General features: G+C 37.7%; 4 protein-coding genes across 5 annotated transcripts; 2 read left to right on the forward strand and 2 right to left on the reverse strand.

Annotated features, from left to right (window-relative positions):
* Positions 1–173: 173 nt before the first annotated feature.
* Positions 174–4,900, reverse strand: NFXL2 (NF-X1-type zinc finger protein NFXL2). The gene is made up of 13 exons (XM_023695052.2): positions 3,690–4,900; positions 3,456–3,569; positions 3,324–3,379; positions 3,129–3,195; positions 2,553–2,645; positions 2,148–2,233; positions 1,899–2,061; positions 1,605–1,778; positions 1,303–1,493; positions 1,133–1,214; positions 832–1,038; positions 608–697; positions 174–520 (listed from the first exon to the last, which is right to left on the reverse strand). Exons 1-13 carry the CDS (start codon positions 4,818–4,820, stop codon positions 362–364), a joined length of 2,613 nt encoding a protein of 870 aa, XP_023550820.2. The 5' UTR covers positions 4,821–4,900; the 3' UTR covers positions 174–361.
* A 1,629-nt stretch (positions 4,901–6,529) lies between these two features.
* Positions 6,530–8,046, forward strand: LOC111808852 (uncharacterized). Its single transcript, XM_023695055.2, has 3 exons — positions 6,530–6,867; positions 6,947–7,212; positions 7,751–8,046. Exons 1-3 carry the CDS (start codon positions 6,591–6,593, stop codon positions 7,817–7,819), a joined length of 612 nt encoding a protein of 203 aa, XP_023550823.2. The 5' UTR covers positions 6,530–6,590; the 3' UTR covers positions 7,820–8,046.
* A 698-nt stretch (positions 8,047–8,744) lies between these two features.
* Positions 8,745–12,771, forward strand: LOC111808851 (anthranilate synthase alpha subunit 1, chloroplastic). The gene is made up of 11 exons (XM_023695053.2): positions 8,745–9,035; positions 9,273–9,445; positions 9,543–9,732; positions 10,611–10,762; positions 10,887–11,002; positions 11,081–11,327; positions 11,401–11,457; positions 11,536–11,688; positions 11,955–12,035; positions 12,127–12,213; positions 12,324–12,771. Exons 1-11 carry the CDS (start codon positions 8,819–8,821, stop codon positions 12,645–12,647), a joined length of 1,797 nt encoding a protein of 598 aa, XP_023550821.2. The 5' UTR covers positions 8,745–8,818; the 3' UTR covers positions 12,648–12,771.
* Positions 12,772–13,145: 374 nt separating this feature from the next.
* LOC111809031 (receptor kinase-like protein Xa21) lies at positions 13,146–16,765 on the reverse strand. 2 transcript variants are annotated; one of them, XM_087129617.1, is made up of 3 exons: positions 16,225–16,363; positions 13,812–15,901; positions 13,146–13,706 (listed from the first exon to the last, which is right to left on the reverse strand). In XM_087129617.1, exons 2-3 carry the CDS (start codon positions 15,760–15,762, stop codon positions 13,249–13,251), a joined length of 2,409 nt encoding a protein of 802 aa, XP_086985743.1. In that variant the 5' UTR covers positions 15,763–15,901; positions 16,225–16,363; the 3' UTR covers positions 13,146–13,248. The 2 variants fall into 2 exon arrangements, with proteins under 2 accessions (XP_086985743.1, XP_023551117.2); XM_023695349.2 differs by having other exon boundaries at positions 13,812–16,765.
* Positions 16,766–17,293: the final 528 nt, after the last annotated feature.

Consider the following 17,293-nt stretch of genomic DNA (forward strand, 5'->3'; position numbering starts at 1 on the left):
TAAATTTATGCAGAGTGTTGTATATATTAAAAATAAGCCTTTTAATTTGAAACGAATGTACGGTTTCACACGTGCACGTGATGAAATTTTGATAACATTTCTCGTACAACAAGCATCATAAACAGAACCTTGAACCAAAGTTTACCGAGTTACCTTAAACAAACTCCGAGATGTGATGAACAGGGCAAAAATTACATTATTATATCTCAAATCAAAGTTTACAGAGTGCCATTAGTGAATTCATAGAAACACCAAGATGAATGAGACTTGTAGAAAAGAAATCATGTGCTAATAATATCTATTTTTACAAAACTCAAATATGTAAGTTCCTGTGATGCTAATTAGGAAGGAGGTTGAAACATTAGATTCGAGGGTATCTCCTTCTTGGTCTTTGCTTTTCAGCTTCGTTCATCCAGTCATTCAGCCATAATAGGCCCTTGTAACCATACAAGGATATCAAGACCACAGCAATCATGATGACCATTATTACAAGAGTATACTTCAATGCGCCAAACAATTTCTGTCCACAGGGATTTTAGTTCAACCAAGTAAGAACACAAACTACAGATGTTGCTTATTTTGTACAGAACTAGCTAAAAGAGAGTACCTGTAGTCTCGAGATCGGCTTAACTTCTTGTATCGTGTCACGCCTTCTCTTTCGCTTTGATACTTGCTTCTTGGTATCACCCTCCTTTACCTTTACCCCCCAAGCAATTGATCATATTAAAATTGAAATCAGTAATGGGCCATTGCATTTACTAAAAACTGAAACTGAAACATTCGTTTAGTATTCAAATACAAATTTCTATAGTACAGTATGAAATACGTTACCCCGGCGACTTCAGGTTTCCGTTGAGATAATTCTGACTCAACAACCTGTATTTTACGTTTGCACTCAGAACCACAAGGTAAAAGGCCATACCCAAATTGGGTTTTCGGTATGTCTTTCGGGTCACGATCCGTTTTGCTATAAGCTGCTTGTACGTCCTTGCACAACCACTCCTTTTTCAAGGTTTGGCATCCACAACGAACCGTAACCTTGGAAATTTTCAAATACAGTCATAAAATATTTGCAGAAACAAATCCCTGTTATTAGTGTTCAAGAAACTATGGAAGATAACCGAGGAGGTACCTTTTTCGAACAATTTTCGGGTGACGGGCATTTCCCAGGATGACAAGTTTCAGAACACAGATGTGTGCAGTGGGGCAACTTTCTGCAATGACAAACACCTCCAATGTTGTTTAAGCTTTGTTTTCTATTAAGAAAAAGTATCACCAACAAGTAATAATATCTTTGACTACCTGTGGCAAGGTCCACCGCAGGACAATACAGCCATTTGCTCCTTTGGAGGCAGAGTAATGTAGTACATACACTCGAAAACATGGACCATTGTACCGCAGTGACACGAACGTTTTAAAAGCACTTTGCAGGGAGGACAATCTCCAGGATGGCATTTTACGGGACATGGATGTGCACATTTTGGCTTCCTCTCCTAGGAAAAAGAAAAAACTATTTATTCTCAGACTGGAGATGACTTCCACATCAAAGATGAACAAAGGGAAAAACAGAAATCACATGATATACCAAAAGTGAAGATGCCAACCTTTTCACAAGGAAGATTACACTTTTCGCAAGACTCGCTCAAGTCCTTTCGGGATGACGATGGAGGTTGGCTCTTGAGCGCGTGGCAAATTTTGGTACAATAATGATTGGTACAGGGAAGAGGATTTCCGCATAAATTATCACAAGAAAATTGTGTAATATTTGAGCAAACCATCTGAGAAAAAACAATGGGATGACCAAAAATTAACCAAAAACAAGCCTCAGATAACTCAAAGGGAACTTCCAATGAAGTGTTCAAGTTAAAATCCAAGACTGCTTGAAACCTACAACTAACCATTCTCTCAGCACCAATGTGTTGACCCAAACACGGTCGCCACACTAATTCTGGGCACGGAGGACACAGACAACCAGGAGTAGGTTCCTCTGGATGAAACGCTTTCTTTTTCTTTGGTTTCAATGTGAACTCTGGTTTAGGAGGAGGCTTGGGACCATGGCATCTAAATAAAGGAAAGGAGATGAAAAGGTCAAGAAGGATAAAAGAAGATTTAAACTCCAATCATTGTCATCAAAAGGTTTTGCTAACCTCAATTGGCATTTATGCCCACATGCATATTCTTCTTCACAAATTCTGCGACATGGGGGACAAGCTCCATAATGGCATTTGTGTGGCTGAATAAAAACATGTCAATGGTCAAGAAAACCAAATCACCTCTTTATAGATATGGGAGCTAACTGACGCTTCATGCATTCGTAAAAGTTGTCATTTTTCAAAAAGGAAAAAAATGCAAATTATATCGATATGGATTTGAACCCGAACCAGTTATTCAACCATGCAGAGTGCATCTCAGTTCTAAAATATAGAAGTCAAGTAAAATGTTAAAAAGAGGAAGAAATTATTGGGTGAGTTATTGATATTCTAATGAGATTTCAAAAGTAGAGATATAATCACACATAAATAGCAAGAAACCAAGTCATGGCACAAAACTACCTTTAGACTTAATCTATGGCTGCATAGAGGTGGGACAGGACATCGTTTAGGACATTTTGGAGGCTTCTGATCCATCTCAGTGCCACAAGGAACCTAATTTAGTTCGCAACACAAATAAAAGATTCAGAATACAAATATCAGAACACGCACATATATCTACTACAGATCTCAAAAAAAATACTTTTATTTGTGTTGTTCTGTAAAGCCTAACAATATGAAAGTAAATTATCATCATATAGTAAATGAAAATCAAGCACACAGACACAATAGGACCCGTAATACTTACCGAAGTCTAGCGCTCAAGCCTTACGCCCTTTAACCACAAGAAACCAGACCACCATTATGTTTAAAGTCCAAGTGATAAGTATACAATCTTTAGCCACAAATTACAGCAATGCAACGTATTCAAGTTATTAATTGGAGAGAATTTTTGAAATTTTGAAAATCATGCACAAACTTAGATTTCATTTCTTCAGCTCCAAGTTTAACATAATTCGCCCAAGCAGATAACAATATGGTATAAAATGAAATAGGATGTCTTGTACAACTATGAAAATTAAAAAGCCAACGTTTCACCTCAAAGTGTGTCTCGCCACATGCACATGATATCGTTACCATCACTGGACAAGGAGCACAAGGACCTCTGCAATACCAAATTGATTGTTTGCATTAATTCATTAATATCATTCAAATACAGCTCAATCTAATTAATATACAGCAGAAGAATCATTAAAAATAGCAATGATCAATCTAATTAATATAATGACATACCTATGACATGGGGATGGACATTTGTGGTTTTTACATCGCAACCTCCTGCCACAAATCTAAAATTTTGAAAAGTTAATAATCCTCCGGAGACATACAGAACTGAATGTAACAACTTAAGAGAGCAATAGAAACCTCTGAGCAGGGCGGGCAGTCACCGTCACAGCAGCGGCGTCTACAAGCATGGCGTCCACAGTCTCGCATTCTCTGGCACTTCCTCTCACATGCCAAGTCTTGATAACAAGGAATCTACTCTAGACTTAGTTACATTTTACCATCTCTAAACTCATTGATAATTGAACTTCTTTTCTATTTCATTCATTTCCAAAGCATTAAAAATAAACAGAGAATATTGAAAAGAAAAAATACCTCTTTCCTCAAGCTTCCACACCTGCAGGACTTAAAGACAACAGTTCTGCAAGTTCCAATACATGGGCCGCGGTGACATCGCTCTGGACACCTATGATAGCCACAGGGAAGCATCTTTTCACATGTAGCCCCACAAAGTGATACAGCAACATCACAAGGTATTCCTTCATACGCCTTTTTCCCACAGGGGCATGTTCGTTTCCCCTTAAACGGACACTGGCCACACTCTCCAGAGTGACACCCTTCATTGCACGAATGTTTCCCACATCCCAACAGTTTATTACACTCGATCTCACACCGAAAATTCCGATCCCAGCATTCCCTTTTCTCCACAGTCTTCCCACATTGACATTTAAATACACCTTGAATACGACACGGCGGACAAGAACCCTCATGGCAAATCTCCGCGCACTTGTGCCTACCGCAATCCAACACTTTGGAGCAGACATTGTTACAAGAAAAATTCTTAAACCCACATCGTCGAGCGTCCCGAACGGACCCACAATAGCAACTAGCCTGCACTATCTTTGGACATGAGGGGCAAGGACCGGGGTGGCACAAGAGCAAGCAATGATGACCACAGTTGTGTTTCAATGGCCTGCCGCATACCTCACCACATGAATGGGGTAAAATCCAAGGATCATCGCTTGGTGGGTTTTCCAATTTCCCACAGAAACAAAAGTACTTCTTAGGAATTGAAGATTTGGAATACTCAACTCTACATTTGGGGCAGTTCCACCCAGAGTGCTCATCAGGCTTATCGGGGGAGACAAGAGAGCGTGTGGCAGCTCGCGCAGCGGCCAAATCCGAAGCCTGGCGAGCCCAACTCTGAATACAGAAGAGATGAAAAACGTCAAAACATAGAGAATAACAGGACCATGTGGGGTCCGTGAGGCGGATGCGTTCGAGGCATATCAAACAAGACAATGCGCCGGAGGAGGAGGAGGTGAGGAAGGATTGGATCTTAGATAAGTCAGCGGTAGTGGTAGATCGGCCGGTGAATTCGAAATAGGCTTTGAAAACGGAATCAGAGAGATCAAGATGACGGAGGGATTGAGATCCGGTGTTGTCATCGTCGGAATTAGAATCGGAGTCAGATATGGTCCGCCGATGGTCGTGGGTTGAGATCATGGCTGAACTGCGGAGGAAGAGGGCACAATGAACTTTGGACTCTTTTATTAATTTTGTGAATACTTATGGGCCTGCTCTCTCCTTCTAATCTCAATCCCATTTTTACAAATTCTTTTGGAAGATATTCTTCTCTTCCAATTAACATCCTCAATAAATACCATTTATTCTGTGAAAATCTTTTTTTTTTCTTTTTTCCTAGTCCCCTTAAAAGAATGATGTCTAACTCTCATACCCACTCCTTGTCTAACTCTGATAGATATTGTCATTTTTAGCTTTCCTTCGAGATTTTTTAAAACACGCGTGTGAGAGAGAGGTTTCCACTTTAGCTTTCCTTCGAGATTTTTTAAAACACGTGTGTGAGAGAGAGGTTTCCACTTTAGCTTTCCTTCGAGATTTTTTAAAACACGTGTGGTAGAGAGAGGTTTCCACTTTTTCAACCAATACGAGATCTCACAATCCACGAGTCTAGTATCCTTGTTGACCCATTGTCCAGTATCTGATTCTGATACTATTTATAACAATCCAGCTAAATAATGATTTGTTCCTCTCTGTGTGAGATCTCACATTTTAGTATCCATTTAATCCATCTCCTTTCTTAAATAATACAGGCTTAGGAAAAAATGCACTAATTTCGGTTAAATTAATTCACTTAATTTGGTATATTAAACTTGCAAAAAAAAAAAAATAATAATGTTGTTGTTTTTTTTTTTTTTTTTTTTTTAATGACGGTTGAATTAGTATAAATTGAAATGAAAATAAAAAATTATTCTTTTTCTAGTAATTTATTTTTATTTTCATGCAATTATTTCCCGGAATCTTAAGATCAAAGGGCGCGTTAAGGGCTTGAAATGGACAACTATTTATAATTTGTGATATATTACATACTATATTTATATTTTATGTAATATTGAGCACTGCCACGTCATGTATTGTCGATTACAAAAAGAAATAGTTAATATTTTATTTTTTAACCGTCAAACATAACTATTTATTTAAATTCAAAATAATGATCGCAATCAATTACGATTCTAAAATAAAGTTATAGATCGTCGTTATTGTCAGCTGTGGGTGACGTGTACTAAAAACTTTCTTCTAGAAGGTTTTATCATTATTATTATAATATTTTTTTTAAATTACAAAGGATTTATTTTGTACTAAAAATATATATTGTAAGTTTTTTTTTTTTTTTTTATTTTACTAAACTTAAAAAAATAAAAAATTAATCTCAAATTTCTTAACACTAGACCATTTTAAAATCGTGAGTTTGACGACGATAAGTAACGAACTAAAATAAACAATATATGATTTTGACTATTACAAATGATATGAGAGTCAGACACTGAGAGTTATACAAATAAAGATGGTGCCCCTCTCTCCCAAGAGGGTGGTTGGAGAGGATAATGAAGTCAGCCTCACGATTTTATATCTACTCCCGATAAATTTGGACTCAAAATTTTATATCTACCGCTTGACCATATCAAACTATTGAAGGATATTAAAAATGTTTTGTTGGTCAAACAAATGATTAGAAAAAGATCAAAATCAACGTTAATTTGGAAGAGAAAAGAATCATAAGGACATTTGAGTGTAGCCGTTAACATTTTTTTTATGTGTATTTGATGACCGTTGAATTTTCCCCAATTCACCACATTTCAAAGTCTTCTCTTCCTCTTCCTCTTCCTCTTTCCCCATCCATCACTCAATTTCAAACTCTGCAAAATTCCATCTTCTCCGACATCGAAAACCCACATAGCAATCGCAAAATTGGAGATGGGTTTTCAAAAAGAAGAGAAATCAGTGAGGATTTTGAGGGCTTTGAAGACCCTCTTCTTCTTAATCACCATGTTCATGTCTCTGCTTTTCTTCTCAGCTCCAATTCTTCTCGCCATTGCCGATGCGCTTCTTCCTTCTCTTCTTCTCTCCGCCCTCCTCTTCCCCGATTCTCTCTCCTTCAAATCTCTCTCTTCCCATCTCCAAACCTACGATTTTGGTTCATCCCTTGTTGATATTCCGCTCATCTCCATTTCCAGATCCGCCATCATCATCTGTAATCCATTTCTCTTGCAAACACACACAGATGAAATTGAAGTTGTGTTTATGGATATGGGTTTTGTTTTGTTTTGTAGGTTTTTACAGTTTGTGCGATGGGCCGAAGCTATCTCGAGGGCCATACTTAGCGGCGGCAATGGCTTGTTCTTCGACATCTCTGGTTTTTGTTTCGGTGAAAGCCTTGTTCATGTTTGGTGAGATGAGGATTGAGCAAGCAGGGGCCATGGAAATGGCTCTGTTTGGTTGCTCTCTGGTTTTGGCTGTCGGCCACATCGCTGTGGCCTACAGAACCAGCTGCCGACAAAGAAGGAAGCTCCGGGTTTTCCAAATCGACATTGAAGCTGTAAGAATTTCCATCTCTTGCTTCCAATTTCCTCTAATTTTCAGGTTAAATAAAGGAACAAAATTTAAAGAATATTATTTTGGTTCATGAAGTTAATTTAATTAAATGATAATAACAATTTTAAAATTTTATAAATAAAATGTTAATACATGCTACTTTCCAATTAAATTTAAGATTTATTTAAAGTAAATAAACTAAATTTAAAAAATTAAAAGTAAACTGAGACAAAATAAATAATATTTTTATTTAATTTAGTTTCCTTAAAAAAAAAAAAAAAAAACTTTAAATAAAAAAATATATAATATATAGATATTATATTATTTATGGAATATATACATATATCTTAATATTCTTTTATCATGATTTGATTTATAATATATTTTATTTTATTCTCAATATTTAATTAATTTATATTTTTTTACTCGTAAATATTAGTTGCTAGCTTGTATTCTATTTAAAGTTTATGAATATTAATGAAAATATGCTATTCCATTTCCAATTCTATTTCTATTTTACATTCTTAACCGTTCTCCCTTAGGTTGCAGCTTGCCATAAGGGTTTCCACAGTTGGAAAAATACCATTTTGGAAGGTAAAGCTGTAGAGTAATTCATGGAAGGCATGTTAGGTTGCAGACGACATGTCGGATTCGCTAGGAGCAGATAAATCGGATAAGTTAAGGATGTGTATATATGGAGTTTCCCAAAAAAAATAACCATAATATATAAACAATGCATGAGAATGGATTGGGTGGAATTTTTCTTTTGTTTTTTTCTTTTAAATTGTAAACATAGGAGATATTATATGTATTAGAAACATATTAAAATTTTCTTAAACACACACGTTAATAACTTCAATTTTGAAAAAAGAAAAAAACATTTATAATGGTAATTTATAAATGTTTGATATTTAAACTTTATGATATTTTAGTTATTAATATAATGTGTATATTTTTTTTAATAATTTAAAAAATAATTAGATAATCAATCTAACCCCAACCAGAAGAGTCCAACCGTGAAATCTATTCAAATTGTTTATGTTATCCATTAATTTAATTTAATTTTTTTGAATTAATACATAAGATTTTTTCAATCGTTCGCTAAACTGTGTGTACACTTTGAAATAATTCTCATGATTTTTTTTACTATTTATTGTATTTTCTAGGTGTACACTTTGAGCAATTTATTTTAGTAGTGGACCCTTTCAATAATTCTATCAAATAATTAAAAAATAATTTTAGTATTACGTCCACAAAGATTAATTATTTATATATATATATATATATATATATATATATATATATATATATATATATATATATATATATATTTTCATTACTCTTCATTTTTTATTTATTTCATAGCAGACTCCAACCAATGAATACTATACCGTAAAAGAACCATTTTTATTCACTTATTCTATATTAAATTTAATCTATATTCTAATTAACTAAATATTTGATAATCAATGGAAATCTAAAAGACAATAAAAAATTGAACCGTTGCATGCAGCTCGCGTGCAATGGGAATATAGTGGTATATATAAACAGGGACCCCGGAAACATATTTTCTGAGAGTTCAAAGGTTGTCCTACTTCCGTTGTCGGAAAATGCAATCTCTTACTCACGACAGCTTTCTCCTCCCCTACGCCCACCGGCGCCGTCGTCCTGATTCTGTCCACGGCAGTTCCAGCCAGAGAGCTGGTAGCTTCTTTCGCTGCCGGCGAGGTTCAGATTCTCAATTGTCGCTTTTCCGGTCAACCTCCGACAAGTGTGTCCCGGCCTTGAGGTCTTCTGCTCTCCCGGCCCCAAGTTCTAACTCTTTAGGTAACCAATCTTCGTTGATTGTTTTTTTTGTTAAATTACAAATTTAGTAACTTAATTGGCAAACTATGTATTTTATTCCCTAACATTTGAATTAATATTTTCAAATTTAAAATATTTTTTAAATAATAAAATTGAATTTGGTTTTTTTTTTAATTTAGGGAGGAATTTAAGTTAATTTTGATGAATATTTTAATTATGATGTGTTAAGTTGGATTAATATGTTTAATTTTGATTTAGGTGTTGATGCAGCAGAGTTTATAGAAGCATCGAAACATGGAAATCTGGTGCCACTTTGTGTGTGCATTTTTGGGGATAAACTGGACCCAATTCTGGCATATCGGTGTCTGGTGAAGGAAAATGATTGGAATGCTCCCAGCTTCATTTTCGAGTCGGTGGAGTCCAATTCTCAGGTTCATTTCTACTTTAATGGTGCTTTTGGATTGATTCCCTTTTGCATCTTTAACTTCTATTTTCGTTCTATGAAGTTTCGTACATTTTTCATCACAGGGTCGTTATAGTGTAGTGGGAGCTCAGCCAACTCTGGAAATAGTGGCGAAGGAGAATAAAATCACTGTTTTGGATCATAAGGAAGGGCGATTTACTGAAGAATTTGTTGATGATCCCTTCACTATTCCTATGAAGATCTCAGAGAAATGGAAACCTAAATCAATTGGTGGACTTCCAGACACGTTTTGTGGTAAAATTTGTCTCTCCTTTTGGTTTCAATAATGTCTTGTTGAGTACATAGAAGAGGTTTTGTGAGATCCCACGTTGGTTAGGGAGGAGAACGAACCCTTCTTTATAAAGGTGTGGAAATCTCTCCCTAGCCGACGCTTTTTAAAATCCTTGAGAGGAAGTTTGAAAGGGAAAGCTCAAAGAGGACAATATCTACTAGCGGTGAGTTTGGGCTGTTACAAATGGTATCAGAGCCGGACACCGGGCGATGTGCCAACGAGGAAGTTGAACCCCGAAGAGGGTGGACACAAGGCGGTGTGCCAGCAAGAACATTGGGTCCCGTAGGAGGGTGGATTGGGGGGGTCCCACATTGATTGGAGAAGGGAACGAGTGCCAACAAGGACGTTGGGCCCCGAAGGGGGTGTGGACGGTGTGCCAACAAAGACACTGGGCCCTGAAGGGAGGGTAGATTAGGGGGTCTCATATTAATTGGAGAAGGAAACGAGTGCAAGCGAGGACACTGGACCCTGAAGAGACGTGGGCAGTGTGCCAGCAAGAACACTGGGCCTTGAAGGAGGGTGGATTGGGGGGTGTCACATCAATTAGAGAAAGGAACGAGTGCTAGCGAGGACGCTGGACCCCAAAGGAGGGTGGATTGTGAGATCCCACATTGGTTGGGGAGGAGAATGAAACATTCTTTATAAGGGTGTGGAAACCTCTCCTTAACCGACACGTTTTAAAATCTTGAGTGGAAGTCCGAAAGAAAAGGTCAAAAGATCCGATCATAGTAGTCATATTTTAAGTATGGTTTGAGGTGTTTGTTTTATTAAGCTGATGGGTTATGAATATTTGATTATTTTGTTGATAGCGTGTGACACTTGTGGTATTGGTAACGAATAGGTGGATGGGTAGGCTATTTCTCGTACGACACAATGCGATATGTGGAGAACAAAAAGCTACCCTTCTCAAGAGCTCCAAAGGATGACAGAAATCTTGCTGACTTTCATCTAGGCCTCTATGACGAGGTTGTCGTGTTTGATCATGTTGAAAAGGTGCTCATTTCCAGCATAACTCAACTACTCAACTGACATAAAACATGCTTTGTTTGTCTGTTATTTATTTTAATGAAGTTGCTCTACTCTATAGCTATAGCTGATTTGAAGTTTTGAACATCAGAAAGTGTATATAACTGTTTGGGTGGAGCTGGATGCATATTTGTCAGTGGAGAAAGCTTATGAAGATGGAGTAAAACGTTTGGACATTCTGGCAAAGAGATTTCAAGATGATGAACAGTGAGTATATGCTGTTCTTTCATTTGAGATGACTGTGTTGAAACATTTACATCAATTTATTTGAATTTTGATTGTCAGTCCAAGGTTGAGTTCGGGTATTGTCGACTTGAATACTCGCCATTTCGGTCCATCCTTACAGAAATCAAACATGACTAGTGACTCTTACAAAGAGGCTGTGCTTCAGGCAAAAGAACATATTCTTGCAGGAGACATTTTCCAGATAGTTCTAAGCCAGCGTTTCGAGTATCGAACTTTTGCCAATCCGTTCGAGATTTATAGAGCATTGAGAATTGTCAACCCGAGTCCGTATATGGCTTACTTGCAAGTAATGTTGTCTTAAACAGTCTACAAATTTTCAACTCAAACATGTTCTTACTAAGCTATACATTCTTGTCCAGGCTCGAGGTTGCACGTTGGTTGGTTCTAGTCCTGAAATTCTTACTCGTGTCAAAAAGGTAACAAATTGTTATGTTTTTGTTCTTACTAAGCTGTTTAGTATGTCAAATTATAACCACAAAGTATGGTTTCAATAGAATAAGATTGTAAATCGCCCATTGGCTGGAACTGTTCGAAGAGGGAGGACAGAAAAAGAAGATGAAATGTTGGAGAAGCAGTTACTGAATGATGCAAAACAGTGTGCAGAACACATTATGCTCGTTGATTTGGCTCGGAACGACGTTGGAAAGGTTTCATTTCACTTCTTTTGCCTCGCTTCTCGATTCATGTTTTGAAAACGAGGTGATATGAACCAAGAAGAAAAAAGTTATGTTTTTGTTAGATCCCACATCAGTTGGACAGGGGAACAGAGCATTCTTTATAAGGGTGTGGAAACCTCTCCTTAGTAGACGCATTTTAAAAACCTTAAAGGAAAGCCCAAAAAGGATAATATCTGCTAGCGGTGGACTTCATCATTGTGTATTTCATTACATTAACTTCGGTGATGGTTATGTAGGTTTCGAAAAATAGCTCGGTGAAGGTAGAAACACTTATGAATATTGAGCGATATTCGCACGTAATGCACATAAGCTCAACGGTAAAAATGCAGGCAGTACCTTTCATGTAGATAAAAGAAAGGAACAACAAATTGTACATTAAACTGATGCAGCTATGATTCCTTTGTGTAGGTAACAGGAGAGTTGCTTGACCATCTAAGTAGCTGGGATGCCCTGCAAGCTGCATTACCTGTTGGAACTGTTAGCGGAGCACCCAAGGTTTCTTGATTGTTCTCTCCCAAGAACTGTTTCATTTCTAATAGTCATTGAGCCAAAGAAAAAAACAAAGAGCTTAGCGAGAATGAGTTCGAACTATCGTTGTTTTGCAGGTAAAGGCCATGGAGTTGATCGATGAATTGGAGACAACAAGACGAGGTCCATATGGTGGTGGATTCGGTACCGTCGCTTTTAATGGTGATATGGACATAGCACTCGCTCTTAGAACGATCGTATTTCCGACGTCATCTCATTACGACACAATGTACTCGTACAAGGGTGTGAACCAGCGCCAGGAATGGGTTGCTCATCTACAAGCTGGAGCTGGTATAGTGGCTGATAGTAGTCCTGATGATGAACACCAAGAATGCCAAAACAAAGCTGCTGCTCTTGCTCGTGCCATTGCCTTGGCAGAGTCTGCTTTTGTTAACAAGTAATCTTCCACACCTGGCTCTATATGCAACAAAGCCATAATCATAATTTATACTACCAATCTCAACCTCTGTACAACTATTCAAACAATTATAAGGAAGATCAAGCCTGTTCAGTTCACAATATCTGTATTTCTTTCTCTTCACCAAAACATATATAATAAACATACATAATTTTGTAGAAAACCTTGAGTGAAAACCCAAAGAGGACAATATCTATTAATAGTGGACTTGAACGGTTACAAATAGTTTTTGAGCCAGACTTTGGGTAGTGTGCCGGCGAGGACGTTGGGCCCCTAAGGGGGTGGATTGTGTGATCTCACATTGGTTGGAGATTGGTTGGAGAGAGAAACGAATTATTTCTTATAAGGGTGTGGAAACCTATCCCTAGTAGACGCGTTTTAAAACTGTGAAGCTGACAACGATATGTAACGGACCAAAGTAGACAATATCTGCTAGCGGTGGGCTTGGGCTGTTACAACTGATGTGACCAACTTCAGAACAAAATTGTAACAGGGTTTTATGTTCGGCATAACCTTCCATCTTCCTAGCAAAATACAATCTTAGTGAGGCTTGACAGCTTGCTCATCTGTGCCGAGGTCTTATGCTAAAAACCCCTAAAGTTTTCTCTTGCAAGGCATAGTTGGGCAACAACATCATGGATATTCATTCTCTGAGTAGGCATTTGGGAAGAACAGACAACTCCTATGTTGAAAATGGAAAACAAGCACTCTTTGGTTCTGAGACATTGATTATCCTGAAACATAAGATTTTTGTTTTCTGTTCCCTCCAGTTCTTGAAGGCTCAATGTTGGCTCTGCTATTTGCTCTACCCGGTCGGGTGAAGCCTCAAGAACATGGTTGGTCTTAAGTTCTTGGAGTCCCATTGTTTGGTCTGCTATTTGTTCCACCCTTTCAGGTAAGGCTGTAAGAACATAGCTGTTCAAGGTTAAGTCGTCATTGAATATATCATCAGTTGGCCTCTTTCCAGTGAACATCTCCAACAATAGGATGCCATAACTGTACACATCGCCATATGTCGAAACCTCGCTTCCCATGGCATACTCTACATTTGTTCAGGAACAGTTGAAGAAAGCGTCAATAAAACAGTTTTGAGCAAGGAACCATGAAAGCAAGAAGAGCTAAAAGGATGAAAAGAAATCAAAGGCACCTGGAGGAGCATATCCAATGGTGCCTCGAAAACCAATGGATTCGGTTTCGGTTGATCTGTTCTGGGAGGAAGCTCCAGCCATAAACTTTGCCAATCCAAAATCTCCAACGTGAGCAGTCATGTTAGCATCCAAAAGAATATTGCTAGGCTTTAAGTCACAGTGAGCTATTGGCATGGGGCTGCCATTATGCAGATAATCCAGAGCACTAGCCACATCAATGGCAATATCTAGCCTTTGCATGATATTCAAATACCTCTGCTCTCCTTCCTGGTTTAAGATATCAACTGGATGCAGCCAATTCTCTAGGCTCCCATTAACCATGAAATCAAAAACCAATGCCATAAAATCGTTCCCTTGAAAATCGACTCCCGAGCAAGCAGATCGAATTTGGACAAGATTGCGATGTCTAATGTTCTTAAGGGCTTCACATTCTGCCAGAAAACTCTTTGAAGCTCCCCTATGTTGAAGGTTGAACACTTTAACTGCAACAACACTTCCATCCTGACTGAGAGTTCCTTTATAGACAGACCCATAACCACCAACTCCAATTAGATTGTTGGGAGAAAATTCATCGGTGGCCTTAAGAAGATCATTATAAGATATAACAAAATAAGAAACTCTCAGTGATGGACTTAAATCCGCCTTATTTCTTTTCTTCCTTGGCCACAGGAAGAACAGAGAACAGATGACCAGAAGGCTTCCCACCAATCCACCAGCAACTGAGATAATAACTTTCAATGTGGTACTCAAGTTCTTCTTTCTGGTATTATCCAAGCTGCATCTTGGTAGATTTAATTCATGTATACCATTGCAAAGCTGCTTATTTCCAAGAACTGAAAACGCAGTTACATTTTTGAACACTCCTTGAGTGGGAACTTCACCTTCCAAATTGTTGAAAGATAAATTCAAATACCTCAGAAATTCAAACTCCTGCAAATAAGATGGAATTCGGCCTGTCAAATTGTTGCGAGACAGGTCGAGTTCTTCAATACCTCTTAAAGAACTCAAAGACTGAGGTATAGGGCCCTCAAGGAAATTCCCATCCAAATGTAAATCTTCTAAGCTTGTGCAAGCACTGAGAGTAGAGGGAATAGCTCCAGTTAACATGTTGGCAGACAGATGCAAATAGCCGAGGTTAACCAACTTGCCCACTTCCAACGGAATCGAACCAGTCAAATGATTATCAGACAGATCCAAAGCAATTGATAAAGATGATATACTCAACAATTCTTTTGGTATTGTACCAGTTAGATGGTTCTGGGACAGAGCCAGAGACAGCAATTTTTGGTTTTTTCCTAGACTTGATGGTATGGCTCCAGTTAAGTTGTTTAACCTCAGATTACATCTCCCAAGTTCAGACAAGTTTCCAAGAGAGTGGGGGATTGTCCCTGAGAGCTGGTTTCCATTTAAATAGAAATCATTTAGTTTTTTCAGCTTGCCCAGTGAGCTTGGTATAGAACCAGTCAACTGGTTTGTTTCCAGTCCTAATGCCACCAATTGGACGAGATTGCCAATCTCAGTAGGAATGGTTCCACGAATATGATTCCTACCAAATCCTATAATCCTGAGCTTTGTAGAGAAGTTGCTTATGAACTCCGGTAGCGCGCCACCGAAATTGTTGTCGCTGATGACTACAGAGCTCAAATTGGTGCAGTTAACAAGAGGAAACAGGAAGTTCAAGTCATCAAAATTCCCATGTCCAAGATTGTTCTCACCTATTCCAAAAGCCTCTAGATGTGTCGTGCTTGCCAAACTAGGCACCTTTCCAGAAAACATGTTTTTTGAGATGACAAATTCCACTAGTTTTGAAGCATTGGATAGTGTAACAGGAATTGCTCCACTGAACTGATTGGTGTGGATCTTAAGAACCTGAAGGTTTGGGAACATGAAGCCTAAATCTGTGGGAAGCCTACCCTCAAGCTGGTTCACAGGGAGTGAAAAGATTCTCATCGATGAAATATTGTAGATTGAGGAAGGGATAGTACCTGTCAGCTTGTTTGCCCCAATAACAAGATCTCTCAAATTCTTCAACTGCCCAAAACTCCTTGGAATACTGCCATGGAAGTTATTCAGAGTAGCCCAGAAGCCCCTGAGAGATGACAGATTTCCAAGTGATTCAGGCATTTCACCAAACAGTTCATTGTCAGACAATTGAAATACTTCAAGCTTGGTTAACAACCCAAGCTCCTTTGGCAGCATGCCTGTTAGATTATTGCTGAGAAATCCAATGTATTGAAGCTCTGAACAGTTTGATAAGGCGATGGGAATCTCCCCTACAAAGTAATTGTTTTTAAAGTCCAATACTTGCAGGCGGCTCAAACTGCCTATCTCTTGTGGAATTCTTCCTCCAAAGCTATTGTTATGAAGATTTAAGGTTGTAAGGAAGCTCAAATTCCCTATAGAAGGCGATACCTGACCGACGAATCGATACGAGGGAAGATTCAACTCAGTGACCCTCTGCTGTGGGCTGCATTTGACGCCTACCCAGTTGCAGAAATGGACAGACTCATTCCAGGAGATGAACAGGCCAAATGGGTCGAGAGATATCTCAGATTTGAAAGATAGCAATGCAAGCATGTCTGTGTCGTTTCCTCCAAGAGCTGCTGAGGGTAAAGGAAGGCTGAGTAGAAGAACAGACATTAAAAACAACCCAAATTGGGGATTGCTTCCACACTCCATAATAAGGATTAAGATTCTATGAGTGATGTTCAAGAGAGTGATTGCAATTTAGCAGAGGTAGCAACAATCTGGTGGTCTGAAAATTGTGGGATTGGCCTTTTCTTGCCTTGGATGTCAAGTTCTGTTTACCCCATTTATCAAGAACAGAAAACAAGAACCAATGGCTTTGAGGATCGATCGCGTTGAATTCAAGCCCAAAAATTTGAATTTATGATGAGCAAAAGGGATTAGGTTGAAGACTAAGTAAGATTATTGAAGGTTTAGACAAAAGATATCATGACAGGTTGGAGGATTGGAATAATTAATAGCAGCAAACAATGAGTCACCGTATGAACATAATAGGAATATAATTCAACGTCTAAAATATCAATTATTCTTTCAAACGTAGGATAGTATAATCTTACGAGCATAACTCAATTGCAATTGACATATATTTCTTTTTTTGAAATTAATAATTCAATCTCCGTACCTTCACTTATTGTATTAAAAAAATTTTTGCAACCGAATTGATAAACTATTTATTTAAAATAATATTTTTCTTGAAAAATGCTTTGAGCATGATTTTATAGTTTTTTAATTTCATTTCATTGGAAGGAATTAGGAAAGATTGTAATCTACACAATTATTCATGATGATATAGTTGCATATCATGTCACGTTCAATTGATGTATATATATATGATTGTTGACTTTTATGATAAATAATAAATATGGATGACTATTTTTTTTTTAAAAAAAAAAATTGTATTTAAAAAAAATGGTACATTATTATTAGTATATGATGCATGAAACTTCTTCTTTGT

Source organism: Cucurbita pepo, chromosome 13 (genome assembly GCF_057944985.1).
Source record: "Cucurbita pepo subsp. pepo isolate OVF chromosome 13, ASM5794498v1, whole genome shotgun sequence".
NCBI classification, from domain to species: Eukaryota; Viridiplantae; Streptophyta; class Magnoliopsida; order Cucurbitales; family Cucurbitaceae; genus Cucurbita; species Cucurbita pepo.